This window comes from Elephas maximus, chromosome 4, assembly GCF_024166365.1.
Source record: "Elephas maximus indicus isolate mEleMax1 chromosome 4, mEleMax1 primary haplotype, whole genome shotgun sequence".
Taxonomy (NCBI): Eukaryota; Metazoa; Chordata; class Mammalia; order Proboscidea; family Elephantidae; genus Elephas; species Elephas maximus.
The window spans coordinates 110,506,199-110,524,111 of record NC_064822.1 but is presented as its reverse complement, the minus strand read 5'-3'; the positions used below and the strand labels follow the sequence as shown (position 1 = coordinate 110,524,111).

At 36.9% G+C, this 17,913-nt stretch overlaps 1 protein-coding gene across 1 annotated transcript; it reads right to left on the bottom strand.

The window, feature by feature from the left end:
* Positions 1-9,221: 9,221 nt before the first annotated feature.
* Positions 9,222-10,160, bottom strand: LOC126076336 (olfactory receptor 9K2-like). The gene has a single exon (XM_049884886.1). It carries the CDS (start codon positions 10,158-10,160, stop codon positions 9,222-9,224), a length of 939 nt encoding a protein of 312 aa, XP_049740843.1.
* Positions 10,161-17,913: the final 7,753 nt, after the last annotated feature.

The following is a 17,913-nucleotide window of genomic DNA, read 5'->3' as shown; positions in this document are numbered from 1 at the left end:
ACAAAACAAAAAAAGCAGGACAAAACAAACAAAACCACAATCAAGCAATGAAGAAAATAACTACCAAATGTCCCTAAGACAGCAGACAATATAAAAACATTAAAAAAACAGGACAGGATGGGTCCAGTAGGTGTCCAAAATAAAACACCAGATGCCTTTCCAGTAGAAGAAAAGGCACTAGACTACCTGACAGGGAATTCAAATCTCTAATATTCACAGCAATCCCAAAGTTGAAGCAAAAAGCAGAAAAAAGTGAGGAAAAAATAGACAAATTTTTGGAAAAGATAGACAAATTCATGGAAAATACAGACAAAAAAAATGGAACAATTCAGGAAACTAATACAGGAACAAAATGCCAAAATAAATTCACAGCTAGAAATCATACAAAAACAATTAGAAATCCAAAAGATAATAAGATTTCAGAAATGGACAGTGTCGTAGAAGGGATGAGGAGCAGGTTTGAAACAATGGGAGACAGAGTTAGTGACACTGAAGACAAACACTTGGATACAGCCTTGTTTGAGGAAAAATCAGAAAAAAGAACAAAGAAAAATGAAGAAACCCTGAGAATTATGTGGGACACAATCAAAAGCAAAAATTTTCTAGTGATTGGAGTTCCAGAACAGGGAGAGAAAACAGAAAACAGAGAGGATCATTGAAGAATTGCTGACAGAAAACTTCCCTAATATCATGAATGATGAAAAACTGACCGTCCAAGAAGCTCTACAAAGCCCATATAGGATAGACCCCAAAAGAAAAATACCAAGGCATATCATAATCACGCTCGCTAAAACCAAAGACAAAGACAAAGTCCTGCAAGCAGCTCGAGAAAAACAAAAAGTCATATATAGAGGAGAAACAATAAGACAAAGCTCTGATTATTCAGCACAAACTATGCAGGCAAGAAGGCAATGGGATGACATATATAAAACCTTGAAAGAAAAAAATTGCCAAACAAGAATAATATATCCTGCAAAACTTTCATTCAAATGTGATGGTGGAATTAGGACATTTCCATATAAACAGAAATTAAGAGGATATGTAAAAACCAAACCAAACTTACAAGAATTAGTAAAGGGAGTCCTACAGTCTGAGAACAAACAACATCAGACCACAGCCTGAATCTAGGATGCAAGATTGTACCAGCCAGATACCAAAGTAGGAAATGAACTCTCAAGAACTATCCAAAACCACAGAGGTTAGTCTATAAATGACAACAATGCCAGAACAATAAAAGAGGGAATAAACAGTATAGGTATAGAACTCTCTAATGGAGAGGAAGGCAAGGTGATACCAAGTAATAGTAGACTAGTTCAAACTAGGAAGATATGGGTAAATTTCAATGTAACCACAAAGAAAGTTAACAAACCTACTCATCAAAATAAAGAAGAAAAACATTAATTCTCAGTAAAAACAAAATCTACAAAAACAAAAGAAATGAAAAGAAAAATCCACGAACCAAAGGAACTCAACACAGGACATTATGCTGAGTGAAATAAGTCAATCACAAAATGACATTTATGAGACCACTACTGTAAAAACTCATAAAAAGGTTTACATACAAAAAGAAACAGTATTTGATGGTTACGGGGAGAGGGGATGGAAAAACACTTGATAGACAAAAAATAAGCAGTAACTTTGGTGAAGGGTAAGATAGTACACAATACTGGGGAAGCCAGCAACCTGTACAAGGCAAGGCCATGGTAGCTCCATAAACCCAAAACCAAACCCATTGCCATCTAGTTGATTCCAACTCATAGCGACCCTATAGGACAGAGTAGAACTGCCCCATACAGTTTCCAAGGAAAGCATGGTGGATTCAAACTGCTGACCTTTTGGTTAACAGCTGTAGCACTTAACCACTACACCACTAGGTCTCCTGATTAAAAAAAAAAAAAAACTAGTGCCATCGATAGGTCCATAAAAATTTTTTTTTTTTTTTTTATGGATGCAAATTCCCCAAGGGACCAAATCGCTGGGCTGAGGGTTGTGAGGACCATGGTCTCAGGGAACATCTAGCTCAATTGGCATAACAGAGTTTACAAAGAAAATGTTCTACATTCTACTTTCATGAGTAGTATCTGGGGTCTTAAAAGCCTATGAGCAGCCATCTAGGATACTCCACTGTTCTCACCCCTTCGGGAGCAAGGAAGAATGAAGAGAACTAAAGACACAAGGGAAAGATTAGTCCAGAGGACTAATGGACCACATCTATCATGGCCTCCACCAGACTGAGTCCAGTACAACGACATGGTGTCCAGCTACCACCAGTGACTGCTCTGACAGGGATCACAATAGAGGGTCCCAAACAGAGCTGGAGAAAAATGTAGAACAAAATTCTAATTCAAAAAGAAAGACCAGACTTGCTGGCCTGACAGAGACTGGAGAAACCCTAAGCGTACGGACCCCAGACACCCTTTCTGCTCAGCAATGGGTCCACTCCTGAGGTTCACCCTTCAGCCGAAGATCGAACAGACTCATGAAACAAAACAAGACTAAAGGGGCGCACCAGCCCAGGAGGAAACAGGAAAGCTGGTAATAGGGAACTCAGGGTTGAGAAGGAAGAGTGTTGACATGTCATGGGGTTGTTAACCAATGTCGTACAACAATGTGTGTACTAATTGTTTGATGAGAAACTAGTTTGTTCTATAAACCTTCATCTAAAGTTCAAAAAATAAAAAAATAAAAGTGTAAGTTATATGAGTAAGTTATTCAAACTCCCAGGCTACCTGCTTCTGCCATACTATTGAGTGTTGCTTAACACATACCTATAGCCTCAATGGAGCCCTGGTGACACAGTGATTAAGAGCTCAGCTGCTATCTAAAAGATCAGCAGTTCAAATCCACCAGCCACTCCTTGGAAACCCTATGGGGCAGTTCTACTCTGTCCTATAGGGTTGCTATGAGTCAGAATCAACTCTACAGCAATGAGTTTGGTTTTTGGTATAGCCTCATTGAGAGTTCCCTATGACAAATTGACTGAGGGGTTTAAAAAAAAAAAAGCCTTCTTTCCAGATACCTTTGTCTTCTCCAATACCTGACTGCCCAGAAATAATTAGCCTTATAAAATTATGAAATTGTTTATTGAAGATTACAGATTCAGCTGTGAGACAGATCATTATAAGACAACAAGATATCCATCACGATCCAATTATTTTCTCTAATTGTATGGCCAAATCATGATGCCATTATGCCTTCAGCCAGAACACATTGTTTTGAGGAGCAAGGAATAAATATATGGGTGGTATATTAAAAAAAATTTTTTTTATATCTCATTTACATTAGAGAGTCATTTAAAAATATAAAATTCCTATCTCTAGGGCTCAAAGACCAGCTAGTTTAGGGATTTTAGTACCCAGTGGCGAAATACTTTCTCCAAGAGACACAATGTATTGCAGATGAATTGGAAGCAGCAATTAACATGCCTTGTTATTTTAGATTCCATATGCCAGAAGATGAAGAAGTGGATTGTGGTGTAGTCTGGGGTTATCAATTCTGAATATCAAGGAATATAGATTGGACGCTATAAAATGGAGAAGGGCAGATTTTGGACTGCTAAGTATCATTTAAGATACCTCCTTTTATATTATGCCTAGTGGTAAATGTTAATGAAATTTACATTGGACACACTGGACGCTGGACATTGATGGACACAACAAGCAGTTACTATCAGTGGCCAAAACCACCCCCAACGTTCTCACACAAACTAAGAAAAGCTGGACAGAGCCAAGCCATAGGCTTGCGGTCAATTTCAAAAATAAAGACAGAGATAGCTAATAATTTCCATTCCTTGGTGTGCCATCTATTATCTTTTCTTTCCTTTTCATTTTTCCTACTGTAATAGTTTCTTTTGATAGTAGGTAAATTTGCCATTCATTCCATAGATGCAGGATATCAACACAGGTACATAAGGGAATTAGATTAAAAAAATAGAAATCAGCCAAAAATTCTGACTTGATTTTGGATATAGTAGGTTACAAGGGTTTTTTCTCTATATAGGAATAATTGAGTGTTCTGGTTTGTGTTGTTTTGTAACAGTGTAATAGTTGTTTGGTGTCAGAAACTGAAACAAATGTTTGAGAACAGGCATGTTGGGGTTGGCTGACAAAGTGGTGAACTGTAGTAGTTTTTTTTTTTTTTTTTTTCCTTATCCTTCCTGGTGTTAATTTTTCCTTCCTAAACATATTTTCAAGAGCCCTGGTGGCACAGTGGTTAAGCGCTCTGCTGTTAACTGCAAAGTTGACTACTGGAACCCATTAACCACTCCATGAGAGAAAGATGTGGCAATCTGCTTCTATAAAGATTTACAGCCTTGGAAACCCTATGGGGCAGTTCTACTATGTCCTATAGGGTCACTATGAGTCAGGATCAACTTGATGGCAGTGGATTTGGGTTTTTTTGGAAACATATCTTTATTATGTTTTATTTAAATAAACATTTTATTTTGTAATAGTGTATCATTACAAAAAAATTGCAGAGATAGTGCAAAGGGATTTCACATATCACTCACCAAATTTCTTTTATTATTAACATGGAACATTTATCACATCCAAGAAAGCAATATTGGTACATCATTCTTGTTAGGTGCTATAGAGGCAATTTCAACTCATAGTGACTCCATGTGACAAAGTAGGGTTTTCTAGACTGTCAACTTTCTGGGAGCATATGGCCAGGTCTTTCTCCCACAGACCCACTGGGTGGGTTTAAACAGTCAAACTTTTGACTAGCTGCTGAGCAGTTAACCATTGATTGTACCAAGGCTCCTCATTGGTACATTACTACTAATTAAACTCCACGCTTTATTCAGATTTTCTTAGTTTTTACCTAATGTCCTTTTTCCGTTCCAGGATTCCATCCAGGATACCACATTACCTTTAGCGCTCATTCTCTTAGGGTTCTCTTGGATCTGACAGTTTCTCAGACTTTTCTTATTTTTGATGATCTTGACAGTTTTGATGAGTACTGGTCAAATATTTTGTAGATGTCTCTCAATTTGATTGTGCGTGATTTTTTTTGCGTGGCTAAACTAAGAATATGAGTTTTGGGAAGAAAGCCAAAGAAGTGAAATGTTTGCCTCATCACATTATATTAGCAGGTACCCACTGCTATCAAGTAGATTCAGATTCATACTGACCCCCACTGGGTTACCAAGGCTGTAAATCTTTACAGAAGCAGACTGCCATATCTTTCTCCTATGGAACAGCTGGTGGGTTCAAACGGGCAACATTTTGGTTACCAGCCAAGAGCTTTAACCACTGCACCACCAAGGCTCCTTATTAGCAGGTACAGACTATCAATATGACTTGTCAATGACATTGTTAACCTTGATCACCTGTCTGAGGAATTGTTTGCTAGATTTCCCCATTGTAAAGTTATCCCCTACACCTTCCATACTCTATTATTCATAAGCAATCCACTAAGAGCAGGCCACACACAAGGGGCAGAAAGTTAAGTTCCACTTCCTTAAGGGGAAAGGTTATCTACATAAATTATTTGGAATTCTGTACAAGAGATTTGTTTCGTTTCTCCTATTTATTTATTTATCATTCATATATTATGAACTCATGGATATTTATTTCATACTTTCAGTTATAATCGAACACTAAGTTCTTTATTTCATTCCTCAAGTTGTTACAACTTTGGCCATTGGAAGTTCTTCCAATCGATTTCTGTTTCCCTTTAAGATGCCCTCATCTTTTTGTCTTTTAAGGACTCTTATTTTCTGATACTACAAAATGTTTCGCGCCTCTATTGTATGTTCCTTGCTTCAGCTCTAGAATCTGCTATTTCTTAAGGAGCTCTGGTTCCTTTTGTTGGAGAATGGTATTAGAAACCAAGATCTGGGCACGAGGTGTGCTTGTTACTACTGGAGTGTCACTGCTTCTAGACTATCTCAACAGACAGAGCTAGAAAACATATCTATGCATACTAATACATCTATACACACGTCTATGATTATTTCTGCATCTATATGTATGTATCAATGGTAATATACAGATGAGTTTATACTGATGTCTCCAAATCTAATCCCATTACATATTCTTCATTCTAGCCTTCCCCCTCCCTCCCTGACAATGAGAAACCTAGTCTTCACCATTTGCCATTCATTTATCTATTTGTTCAATCTCAATATACATGTACAACAGTTTCAGAATTGTAAACCTGTACATTTTTACCCCCATGAGAAACAACTTTACTAACTAGAGTTCAGCGTTTATGCACTGTTCCTTTTGTATTTAGTTTCACAATTTCAGTCAGAAACCGGTTTCCAAGATTACTCAGATTAGCACCTTTTTTCCCTCGCTTCTTTACTGAGGTTATGTCATACATTTGTAATATAGTTTGGCTTGTTTGTCACAGTATGCATTCTATCCTGGGATTACCTAAATTCCTACTTGATTTTCTTTTTTTGTTTAATTTTTATTTATTAAGGTTCACCCTTTGTGCTGCGCAATTCTATGGGTTTTGACAAATAAATGCACGGTGTTGTGTGTCTACCACCACAATACCTTACCCTAAAAATCTCCTGGGCTTCTTCTAGCCAAACACTTCCCATTTCCAAAACCCCGGAAACCACTCATCTGGTTTTTTTCCTTCCTTATAGTTTTGCCTTTTCCAAAATGAAATCATAATTTCATACAGTAAAATGTACTAAAGATTTATCCATGTTGTGTGAATTACAACTTTGTTCCTCTTATCATTAAATAGCACTTTATTCATCTATGGAAAAACATCATGATTGCTTCCAGTGTTTGGTAATAACAAATAAAGCTGCTGTAAATATTGATGTGCAATTTTTGTATGAGCATAAGCTTTCAAATCATTTGAGCAAATCTCCAGAACAATCACTTAGTCATACAGTAAGTCTATGTTTAAATTTGTAAGGAACTCCCAATTTGCCTTCAAATTATACCATTTTGCAGTCCCAGAAGCAATGAATGAGATTTCCCATTGCTCTGCATCCTTGCTAGCATTTGATATTGTCAGCTTTTTTTTTTTTTGGGGGGGGGGGCTTTTCTCTTTGTTTGTTTTCCATTTTAGCTGTTCTAATAGATGTGACATTACTTTTTGAAGATTTATTTCTTCTTACTTAGATAAGATTATAGTCGAGGATTCAGCCATCCCCTAGTAAAGGGGCAGGAACATACCCAAAAGCTGTGCAGTAATTTCCTCTCAGAATTTAAAAGTACAGGAAAAAAAAAAAAGGAAAATTCTTAAAAATTCACATGTCCCAGATGTAGTATTCAGTGTGACAGGATTCTGATAGCACATTCTTCTACAGTTCTCCCTTTTTCATTCCTTCGGATACGTTGGTTTCTACCCAATTACAAGGCTGGTTCCTGAACTTTTCTATTGATTCAATGTGTTTCCAATAACTTTCAATATATTCCTCTTGCTTAGATTAGACAAAGTAATTTTAACGCTTTACAAACAAATAAAAATAACTGGTATGCACTCAATTAAGCAAGCTGAAAAGGGATGTTTGTTGCTGTGATGCAGAAGTTGGTGAAACAATATTAATTGATCTCTTAGAAATAAAAGGAGAGAAGAAAATCCATCTCCTGAGTCTAAAACTACATTCAGAATAATGAAAAGAACATCTCTTCTTTCTGTGAGAGAAAAAAAAAAAATATTGAAGTAATCTTTGGTTCAGGAATTCTTCTAAGATAGGATAAGCAAGATTTAGAAGAGAAATTGGTATTCTACTCTACTATTTCCTGTCCTTCACTATTCTCCTCCTTTTCTGTCCTCTGCCAGGAGTTGTATACTCTCTATGATCTCTGGAGTCTTTCAAAAATTTGAATGACTGTATAGATATATTCTGTTGTTATGGAAGTAGGCAATGACACATTAAACAGTACAACATTTTTTTCAACGTTATCTCAGTTCTGCATCTTTCCATCACCATCCAATTTACATCTCATAATACACAGATGAAAGAGATACAATAGAAGCAATCCTTTGATGCTTCTCATCAGCAATATTTTCTGTTGATTTCATCACATTTGGAAATTTGAAGTACCTAAGAATACACACTTGACAGCAGATGTCTGGATCGGGAAAATGATAGCATCTCAGAAACAAAAATGCTACTCAAAAAATGTAAATATCCTCACTAAAATGCAACATCAATATGGCAAATATTAAGTAGACAGTAAGATCACATATAATTTAAACATCAAATACAATGCAATAATTGCAGAACAATTAAAATGTGTGTACATGTAAATAGCAGTTACCAAGGAAAACAAAAAAAAATCCAATAAAAATTGATAAAAGTGATTTGAGACATCTAGGCAATTTTTGTCCTCTAATGATAGTGCAGAAACCCTGCTGGCATAGTGGTTAAGTGCTATGGCTACTAACCAAAAGGTCAGCAGTTCAAATCTGCCAGGCGCTCCTTGGAAACTCTATGGGGCAGTTCTACTCTGTCCTATAGGGTCGCTATGAGTCAGAATTGACTCGACAGCAATGGGTTTGTTTTTTGGGTTAATGATAGCACATCAGTACTAAAGACTTTCCCTTTCTGGATTTGTGTATTCAGTCACTAAAAGATTAGACACAGAATGTCTTTATCCATCTCTTTGATATGGTAACAAACCAATAGTAACCAGTATAAAAAATAAATATCAATAAGATAAAATTAAACACCAATGATTTATTGAGTTGTTCTGATAAACTCATGATGGCATGGGCATTTAAAAAAAAAAAAAAGATGTTAGACTCTATTTTTTATTCAAGGATTATGGGACCAGATTATTGTGACTTGTCATCATAAAAATATTTTATAAAACAGTTAAATATAACAACTCAGAAATAATCCTGTCTTGGATTGGCACTTCCTCACATCATTACAGATTCCTCATTCCACGTTTAATATTCTACCAAAGCAATTTTTCTGCCCATCACCCCAATAGGCCCTGAAGGAAAAAAAAAAATTGAAATTAAATTCTCTTAAGATAATACCTAGAAAGACCAAGGAGTGTATTTGTTTATAGAATGACTGCAATTTTTTTTAATTCCCAATATATTCAGATAGAACACTCCTCATAAAGAAGAGTGAACGATATATTGGTACTCCTTCTTCAATGAAAATAATTCATGTGTGGAATGGGCAACTTAAAGGATTATTAAGTGAATCAACTTTGACCCCAGATTAAAAACAAATTAGGGCAAAAGAATCAATGGGCCCATTAATGACGAAAGCACAGAAAGCAGAGTTAAGATAAAGCTTTTTTCTTCCATAGGATTTTCCTCAAAGCTTGTTTGACGTCCTTATTTCTTAGAGAATAAATCAGAGGGTTTAACATGGGTGTGACCAATATGTAAAATACTGAAGCCACTTTTCGAAGTTCAGGATTGCTTGGAGGTGTGAGATACACAAAGGAGACTGTCCCATAGAGTACACTCACAACTCCCAGGTGGAAGCTACAGGCGAAAAAGCCTTTCTTCCTGCCTTCACTGGAGGGGATCTTCAAGACTGTAGACACAATATAAATGTAAGATACTACAATAATAACTATTGTGGGCAAAATAATGAAGGCAGCCAAACTGAGAGATACCATCTTATTGACAAAGAGATTAGAGCAGGAAATCTCAATTTGGTAAGAATCACAGTAGAAGTGATCAATGACTCGAGAAGCACAGAACGTCACTGAGAATGTGACACTGACTTGGAGTAGAGAACTGACCCAGCCACAGAAATAGGAACCAGCCACCAGCTGTGTGCAGAGGCGTCTTGACATGTGCACACTGTAAAGAAGAGGATTGCAGATGGCAATGAAGCGATCATAGGCCATGGCTGCCAGGACAAAGCCCTCTGTCACAATGAAGAGAGCAAAGAGGAAAAACTGGGCAGCACAACCTGCAAAGGAGACAGTCTTTTTCTCAGACAGGAAGTTGATCATGGCTTTCGGTGCAATAACAGTAGAGTAGGAGAGGTCAATGAAGGAAAGATTGCCTAGAAAGAAATACATTGGTGTATTCAGCTGGGAGTCAATCACAGTGATTGCCATCATACTAATGTTTCCCAAAAGGACCATGCCATAGACCAGCAGGAATAGTAGGAACAGGAGAATGTGGAACTCTGGACGGACCCTGAAGCCTACAAGAATGAAGTCAGTTACATCTGAGTAGTTGCTTGTTCCCTTGTCACCCATGGCAAGAACCTGCCAAGAGGTATAAGACAAGATTAAAAAGTGAATCTTCTACCTTTTCCTGGTATTATAAAATATCCCTTTCTCTTGTAAAAGACATTTAAACTCATATTGTTTTCCCATTTTTGCTAATCATTTATTTTATGATTTGTTTCACCCTTTTGCAGGAATTGAATCTGTGGTGTGTTGTGAATTGCCCATCACAACATCAATTGCCTGTCACCACACCACACCTAACTCATAGTTTTCTCCTGCCTCTATGCATATCCAGGGCTCTTCCTGTTATAGTACACATGTCCTTCACTCTTAAATCACTATTTCCTTATACCTATTTAGCTCCTCACTTGATTTACATGCTAAGTTTAACATAGCTGAGAATTTTGAGAGGTAAATACTCTCATCATTATTTGGTAATTTCAAATCTATTTTATCCTCTAGAATATATCTATTTTAGAATAAATAAACTAGTTGCCATTGAACAGATTCCAACTGATGGCACCCACATGTGTGTCAGAGTAGAGCTATGCTCCACAGGGTTTTCAATGGCTGTGATCTTTCAGAAGTAGATTACCAAGGCTTTCTTTTAAGGCAACTCTGGGTGGATTTGAACCACCAACCTTTCAGTTGACAGCTAAGCATGTTAACAATTTCCACCAGCAAGGTACTCTCCTATTTTAAAATAGATTAAAAAAAAAAAAAAAGAATGATTTAAAATTCTATGAGTAGACATTAAAAAAAAAAGAGTAGACATTAAAAAAAAAATGAGTAGACATTACTAGAGGTTAATAACCACAAACCTCCCAGCATGTGATTTTTAAATAGGTCATCAAGATATTTAGTTGGGTGTCCTAAGTTAAAAACCTTAAAAAATAGGGTGAATCTTCAGCTTCTTGAAGTGGACAAAGTTCAGACATGCTACTAGGAGAAATCCATGAATCCTGTAAATCTCTGTACAAAACTGTCAAGAAGCCAATTTGGTCTTTAAAATCTGTGCAACTAAGAAAAAAGAAAGCTTCTAAACAGTGAATTGCCTAAACTTTTTAATTAGAGGAAAAACGATCACCTTAGAATGCTAATTTCATTGACCTTTTTATATTCAGAGAGAGCTCATTAAATGTATTAAAATTTTCAGTCATTACTTTGAATCTGCCACACAGTTGAGTAATCTGCTCTGTTAATTTTATAACTTCGGAAATTTTGTTTCCTCAATTTGGTAAATAAATGAAGTGACATGGTCTCCCCCCGCCCCTTTTATTCAGACTTTAAAATCAGTTATCATTTAAAACTACCTGACACAGGGGACTCAAAACAGCAGCAGCAGCTGCAATGGAGGGGATAGATTGTGTGTCTTATTGAAAGCAGCAAATGATAGAAAAAGTACTTATTTTTTGGTTTAGCACAAATAGCAGAGTCAGTATATTCTGTCCTTGACTTTCAACTTCTCTTAAGCATGTGACTATTCTGCTTTAATCCTTCAACTTCTATTATTTTCATCACCTTCTCTTCACCTGATTTCTTCTCTCTACCCTGGGGACAGGTTACTCAATAAGCAAGGTACACATGGGTTTACCTGTGCTTGCTTACAAGGGGTGAAATTGTGCACTACAGATGCGGTGAAAATCAGGTGAAATTGTACACTACAGATTAATAAGTAAACACAAGCCCATGTGTACCTTGCTGACTATAAAGCTGTGTGTATCTTGTTTATTGGTTACTCCACCCCGTCACTCTACCCGATACCAATTTTTCTTTAAAAAGTTAACAACTTTGTTCACAAGAGGAAAAAAAAAAACTGGTAGCAGTTCAGTAGCATAATTTTTAAAACCCTCCTTTACCTTCTGCCTGCATTCCAAACTGAAATTCATCTGAATAATCTTAATTTAATCTGTTGTTGAGAAAAGCACTAGGTGCTCATGTTAACTTCTATAAGGATATTTACCCTTAAAAAAAAAAAAAAAAAAGCAAACCCGCTGCCATGGTGTCGATTCCGAATCAGTGCAAAACTGTCCCATAGTGTTTCCAAGGAGTGCCTGGTGGGTTCCAACTGTCTACCTTTTGGTTAGCAAAAAGTAGTTAATCACTACGCCACCAGGGTTTCTATTTACACTTAAGCTGCTAACCAAAGGGTTGGCAGTTCGAATCTGCCAGGCGCTCCTTGGAAACTCTTTGGGGCAGTTCTTCTCCATCCTATACGGTCGCTATGAGTCGGAATTGACTGGAGGGCACTGGGTTTTTTTTTATTATTATTATTTAAAAACCAGGGTTAAAGGAATGAAGATTTAACAGAGGAATTTCAGCCATCAGTCACATATAAGTAGGTAATGGAACGAGAAAGAGATCAGAGATTTTTAGCAAAAGTAAGGCGGCCTTGTCAAAGCTATAAAATTCACACCACGCACTGGATTTTTGGCAGACATTTAGCATCATATTTCCTTTGTTTAATATGTAGATCTCAGTTTTATTAACCACATTATACCATATTGTCTGAAACTACACAATCCAGTGTCAAGTGACCAATAAATAATTATTTTGAGGTCATTATTATTTTTCAAGAATAAAGTGTATTCATCTATTTATTCCTCCACTGATACATGTGAACCACCTAATATATGTTACCTAGAAAAAGATGACACGTGAGTACTAGAAATAAATTTCTTTTTAAAGTACAAATGTACTGCATTTTCTTTTTTGCCTACCTTCAATTTATTATGAAACAGCCAATATCAATTAAATTTACCCCAAGATAGCTGTGTGCATATGTTTACACTAATATTTATACATAGATGTGTGGTTACAAAGCATGCTAACAGGAAGAAGAGCCATAAAGACAGAGAAGATTTTGACAAGTAGTATTTATAAACACAGCATGTAATATATAGGAAACTTTCTAGAATAGTCATGATCCTACCCTCTAATATATTCAAGTCATATTTCAGATATTGGGTTCAGATATCTGGTTCAAAATATGTGGTTGCTCTGTCTGTAATAAAAAGTTAATGATACTAATACAGAAAAATAAAAAGCTCAATTATACCTATAAATTACATAGTAAGATGCAAAATAAAGTTTATAAAAGATGTTTTAATAACTTAAGTGACAAATTTGTGAGCTAATGATCAATGTGTTGTAAGGAATGTTTGAATTAAAAATGAGGAAGGATTTTTCTTACTGTTAGCATTACCAGTCAATGGAATGACCTACTTCTATAGGTCTTTTGTTTTTTAGTACCAATTTTTACATGACGGTGCTTATTTAGCTATGATCTGCCCTTCAGGAAAAGGGATATAATTTTTCAAGGTCATACTGACATTATTTTTAAAATTTGTAATGGACAAATTTTACAAATCATAAAATAACTTTTATGCTTTAAGATGAACAAAAATATTCATAAGTAACTAATAACTAGACTGAAATAGACATATATTTATCTTATCTCTTACCTGAATATTTCTTTCTTAGCTTCTCTTGAGCAATTTTCTAATGATAGATGCAAGGATGCAAAAAATATTGTATTTAATTCTAAAAAGGCAAAAAAAAAATTGTAAAACTATAAAAAGGAAAATAAAGGAATCCGCTCAACAGCAATGGGTTTAGGTTTATGTCAAAATTTAACATAAACGTATAAGAAAATGAAAGTTTAGCTCAAGCTATAAAAAAAAAAACCTTGTGTAGAAATACATAATTTTATTCTCAGCTTTAGGTTCTACTCTTAGATCAATAATATCTCATTCCTCAACTAAGAATGCCTTTTCTATTTCCTTAGTAGCAGTTTTGCCTGAAAATCTCCTGTAATTATATACCCCTTTCTAGAGAGGACAAATGGAAGGGGGTGATCTATTGAGACATCTTCCAGCCCAATAAACATTTCTTTATCAAAACTGAAAAGAAAATGCAACTGAAGCATCACATCATATGAACTTGCCTCTCCTGCATTGTGGCGTATCTTATAAACATTAGAATGAGAACGATGAACACAAAATGGAAATTTAAATAGGCAAAGATAAAGTCACCCGTGAATAGTGGTAGTCCCTGATGGCCTGCAGAAATACAGCAGAGGAGGGAAACCCATGGCAGCCTTTGTTAGCTCTATTGCAACCATTTCAGGTAATTACAAGGATTCGGTAGAAAGAGGTCCCTCCGAGAGAAGCTAAGAATAAGTCATTTACGGGATGATAACAATGGAAACTCCAGGTCCATCCCATGAGACCACATAGAGAGAAACAAAGAATGATATCTACCATTATTATGTACCTTGAAGAATCCCTAAGTCTTTTTGGACATGACTTCTTGTTAGGAAGACTTGTGCTATGTTGAGATCTTGTATTTTCCATAATCTCCACTACCCAGTCTAATTTCTGCCTTCTGCAGCTGTGGTTAATTTATCTATTGCTTCTTTTACGTTACGGCCCATCGTCTATGTTCTATACGTTCATTGTCCCCGTTTTCTTACAGGATTTTAGTCTTTGCTGGATAATTTCTATTTTTCATGTGATACCATAAAAGATATTACAAACCTTGTTGCCACTGTATCCATAATTAAAATTAGTAAGCAATTAATAAGCAAATTAATAAGCCTATCACAAGGCCTTACCATCTCTGGTCACTGAATACTGTACTTCTAACTAGACTATAGGTTTGAAGGTCTAGGTATCAGAATGTGTCTATCTCACTGAAATAATACAAGTAGTGAGCCTGATGGAGATAAACATGTAGAAATGTTGCTTTAGCTGTGAAGTCAAACCTCAACTTATGGTGATTCCATGCACAACGGAACAAAATGCTGCCTGGCCCTGCATCAACCCCATGATCAGCTGCAAATTAGACCAATTTGATCCACAGGGCCTTTATCGATTGATTTTTAGAAGTAGATAATCGTGCCTTTCTTCCTAGTCAGTCTTAGTCTGGAAGCTCCAATGCAAGGCACAAGCATCCACTGACAGACAGGTAATGACTGCACATGAGGTACATTGGAAAAGAATCAAACCCTGGTCTCCCCCTTAGAAGACTAGAATTCTACCACTGAACCACTAATGCCTCAGTGCCCATTATTAGTATACTATATACTGAATTTTAGGTGTTGATTCTTCTTCGGTCTTCCTTATTCATTGTCCAGCTTTCACACGCATATGATGTGATTAAAAATACCATGGCTTGGGTCAGGCGCACCTTAGTCTTTAAGGTGGCATCCCTGCCTTTCAACACTTTAAAGAGGTCCTTTGCAGCAGATTTACCCGATGCAATGCATCATTTGATTTCCTGACTGCTGCTTCCATGGCTGTTGATTGTGGATCCAGGTGGATCCTTAGTCATCTAAATTTATGGTAATATTGCCAGACGAATTTGGTTTTTGCTGTTCTAGTGTTCCTGCTGGAAACCCTGATGGCATAGTGGTTAAGTGCTATGGCTGCTAACCAAAGGGATGGCAGTTCGAATCCGCCAGGCACTCCTTGGAAACTCTATGGGGCAGCTCTACTCTGCCCTATAGGGTCGCTATGAGTCGGAATTGACTAGATGGCACCGGGTTTTTTAGTGTTTCTGTTTTCGTATGGATATGTGGGGAGATCCAATAACTAAGCTGCTATTACTGCCACAATTTTTCCAGAAGCTAGACTACCACCTTTTGAATGTACACGTCTTCTCTGGTATTAGAACCTGACTATGCTAAGCAGAATTTTGGGTCTCATAACCTTGACTCTCAGGTGTCACATCACTGGTTATGTTATGCTACCTGGCAAAAAGGACTTTGCAGTTGTGAATAAGAGGATTAATCAGCTGAATTTAAATAGAGAGATTATCCTGTATTGCCTGGGTGAACCCAAAGTAATCACATGAGCCATTCAAAGCAGAAGGGGAGGTCACAGGGATTCAAAGCACGAGAAGAACTCAACTCACCATTGCTAACTTAAAGATGGAGGCGGCTACATGGAAAATGTGAAAATGAACTGATTTCTGCCAACAACCAGAGAGCTGAGAAGAGAACCCTGAACCCCAGATGAGAGTTACAGACCTGGCCAATACCTTGATTTTAACCTGGTGAAATTTTTGCACCACTAAACTGGTGGTAATTTGTTAGAAAAACAAAAGGGGATAATACGCTTAGCATTCCTCAAGCTTAAAGAACTGAAGAAAAAATTCAAGCCTCAAGTTATAATTATGAAGGATTCTATGGGCAAAATGTTTAATGATGCATCAAAAGAAGATGGAAGGAATATACAGAATCACTATACCAAAAAGAAGTGGTCATTATTCAACAATATCAGGAGGTAGTAAAAATCAAGAACCAATGGAATTAAAGGAAGAAATGCAAGTTGTACTGAAGGCATTGGCGAAAAACAAGGTTCCAAGTATTGATGGACTATCAATTGAGATGTATCAACAAATAGATGCAGCGCTGGAGGTGCTCACTCACCTATGCCAAGAAATTTGGAAGATAGCTACCTGGTCAACCAACTGGAAGAGATCCATATTTGTGTCCATTCCAAAGATAGGCAATCCAACAGAATTTGGAAATTATCAAGCAATATCATTAATATTACATGCAAGTAAAATTTTGCTGAAGATAATTCAAAAGTGATTGCAGCAGTACATTGACAGGGAACTACCAGAAATTCAAGCCAGATTCAGACAAGGATGTGGAACGAAGAGCATCACTGCTGATGTCAGATGGATCTTGGCTGAAAGCAGAGAATACCAGAAAGATGTTTACCTGTGTTTTATTGACCATAAAAAGGCATTCGAATGTGTGGATCATAACGAATTATAGATAACATTGCCAAGAATGGGAATTCCAGAACCCTAGATTGTGCTGATGAGGAATCTGTACATAGACCAAGAGGCAGTCATTAGAACAGAACAAGGGGATACTGCGTGGTTTAAAGTCAGGAAAGGTGTGTGTCAGGCTTGTACCCTTTCACCATACTTACTTAATCTGTATGCTGAGCAAATAATCTCAGAAACTAGACTATATGAAGAAGAACGGGACATCAGGATCAGAGAAAGACTTACTAACCACCTGCAATACGCAGAAGTCACAACCTTGCTTGCTGAAAGTGAAGAGGACTTGAAGCACTTACTGATGAAGATCAAAGACCACAGCCTTCAGTATAGATTACACCTCAACATAAAGAAAACGAAAACCTTCACAACTGGACCAATAAGCAATATCATCATAAATGGAGAAAATATTGACATTGTCAAGGACTTCATTTTACTTGGATCTACAATCAATGCCCATGGAAGCAGCAGGCAAGAAATCGAAGGACACATTGCACTGGGCAAATCTGCTGCAAAAAACCTCCATAATGTGTTAAAAAGCAATGATGTCACTTTGAGGACTAAGGTGCACCCGACCCAAGCCAGGGTACTTTCAATCCCCTCATATGCATGGGAAAGCTGGACAATGAAGAAAGAACACCGAAGAACAATAGATGCCTTGGAATTATTGTGTCGGCAAAGAATATGGAAGATACCATGAACTGCCAGAAGAACAAACAGCTCTGTCTTGGACGAGGTACTGCCAGAGCGCTTCTTCTAAGTGAGGATGGCAAGACTTTGTCTCACATCTTTGGAAATGTTATCAGGCGGGACTAGTCCCTAGAGAAGGACATCATGTTTGGTAAGGTAGAAACAAACAAAACAAACCCATTGCCATTGACTCAATTCCGACTCATAGTGAACCTATAGGACAGAGTAGGACTGCCCCATAGGGTTTACAAGGAGTGGCTGGTGGACTCGAACTGCTGACTTTTTGGATCGC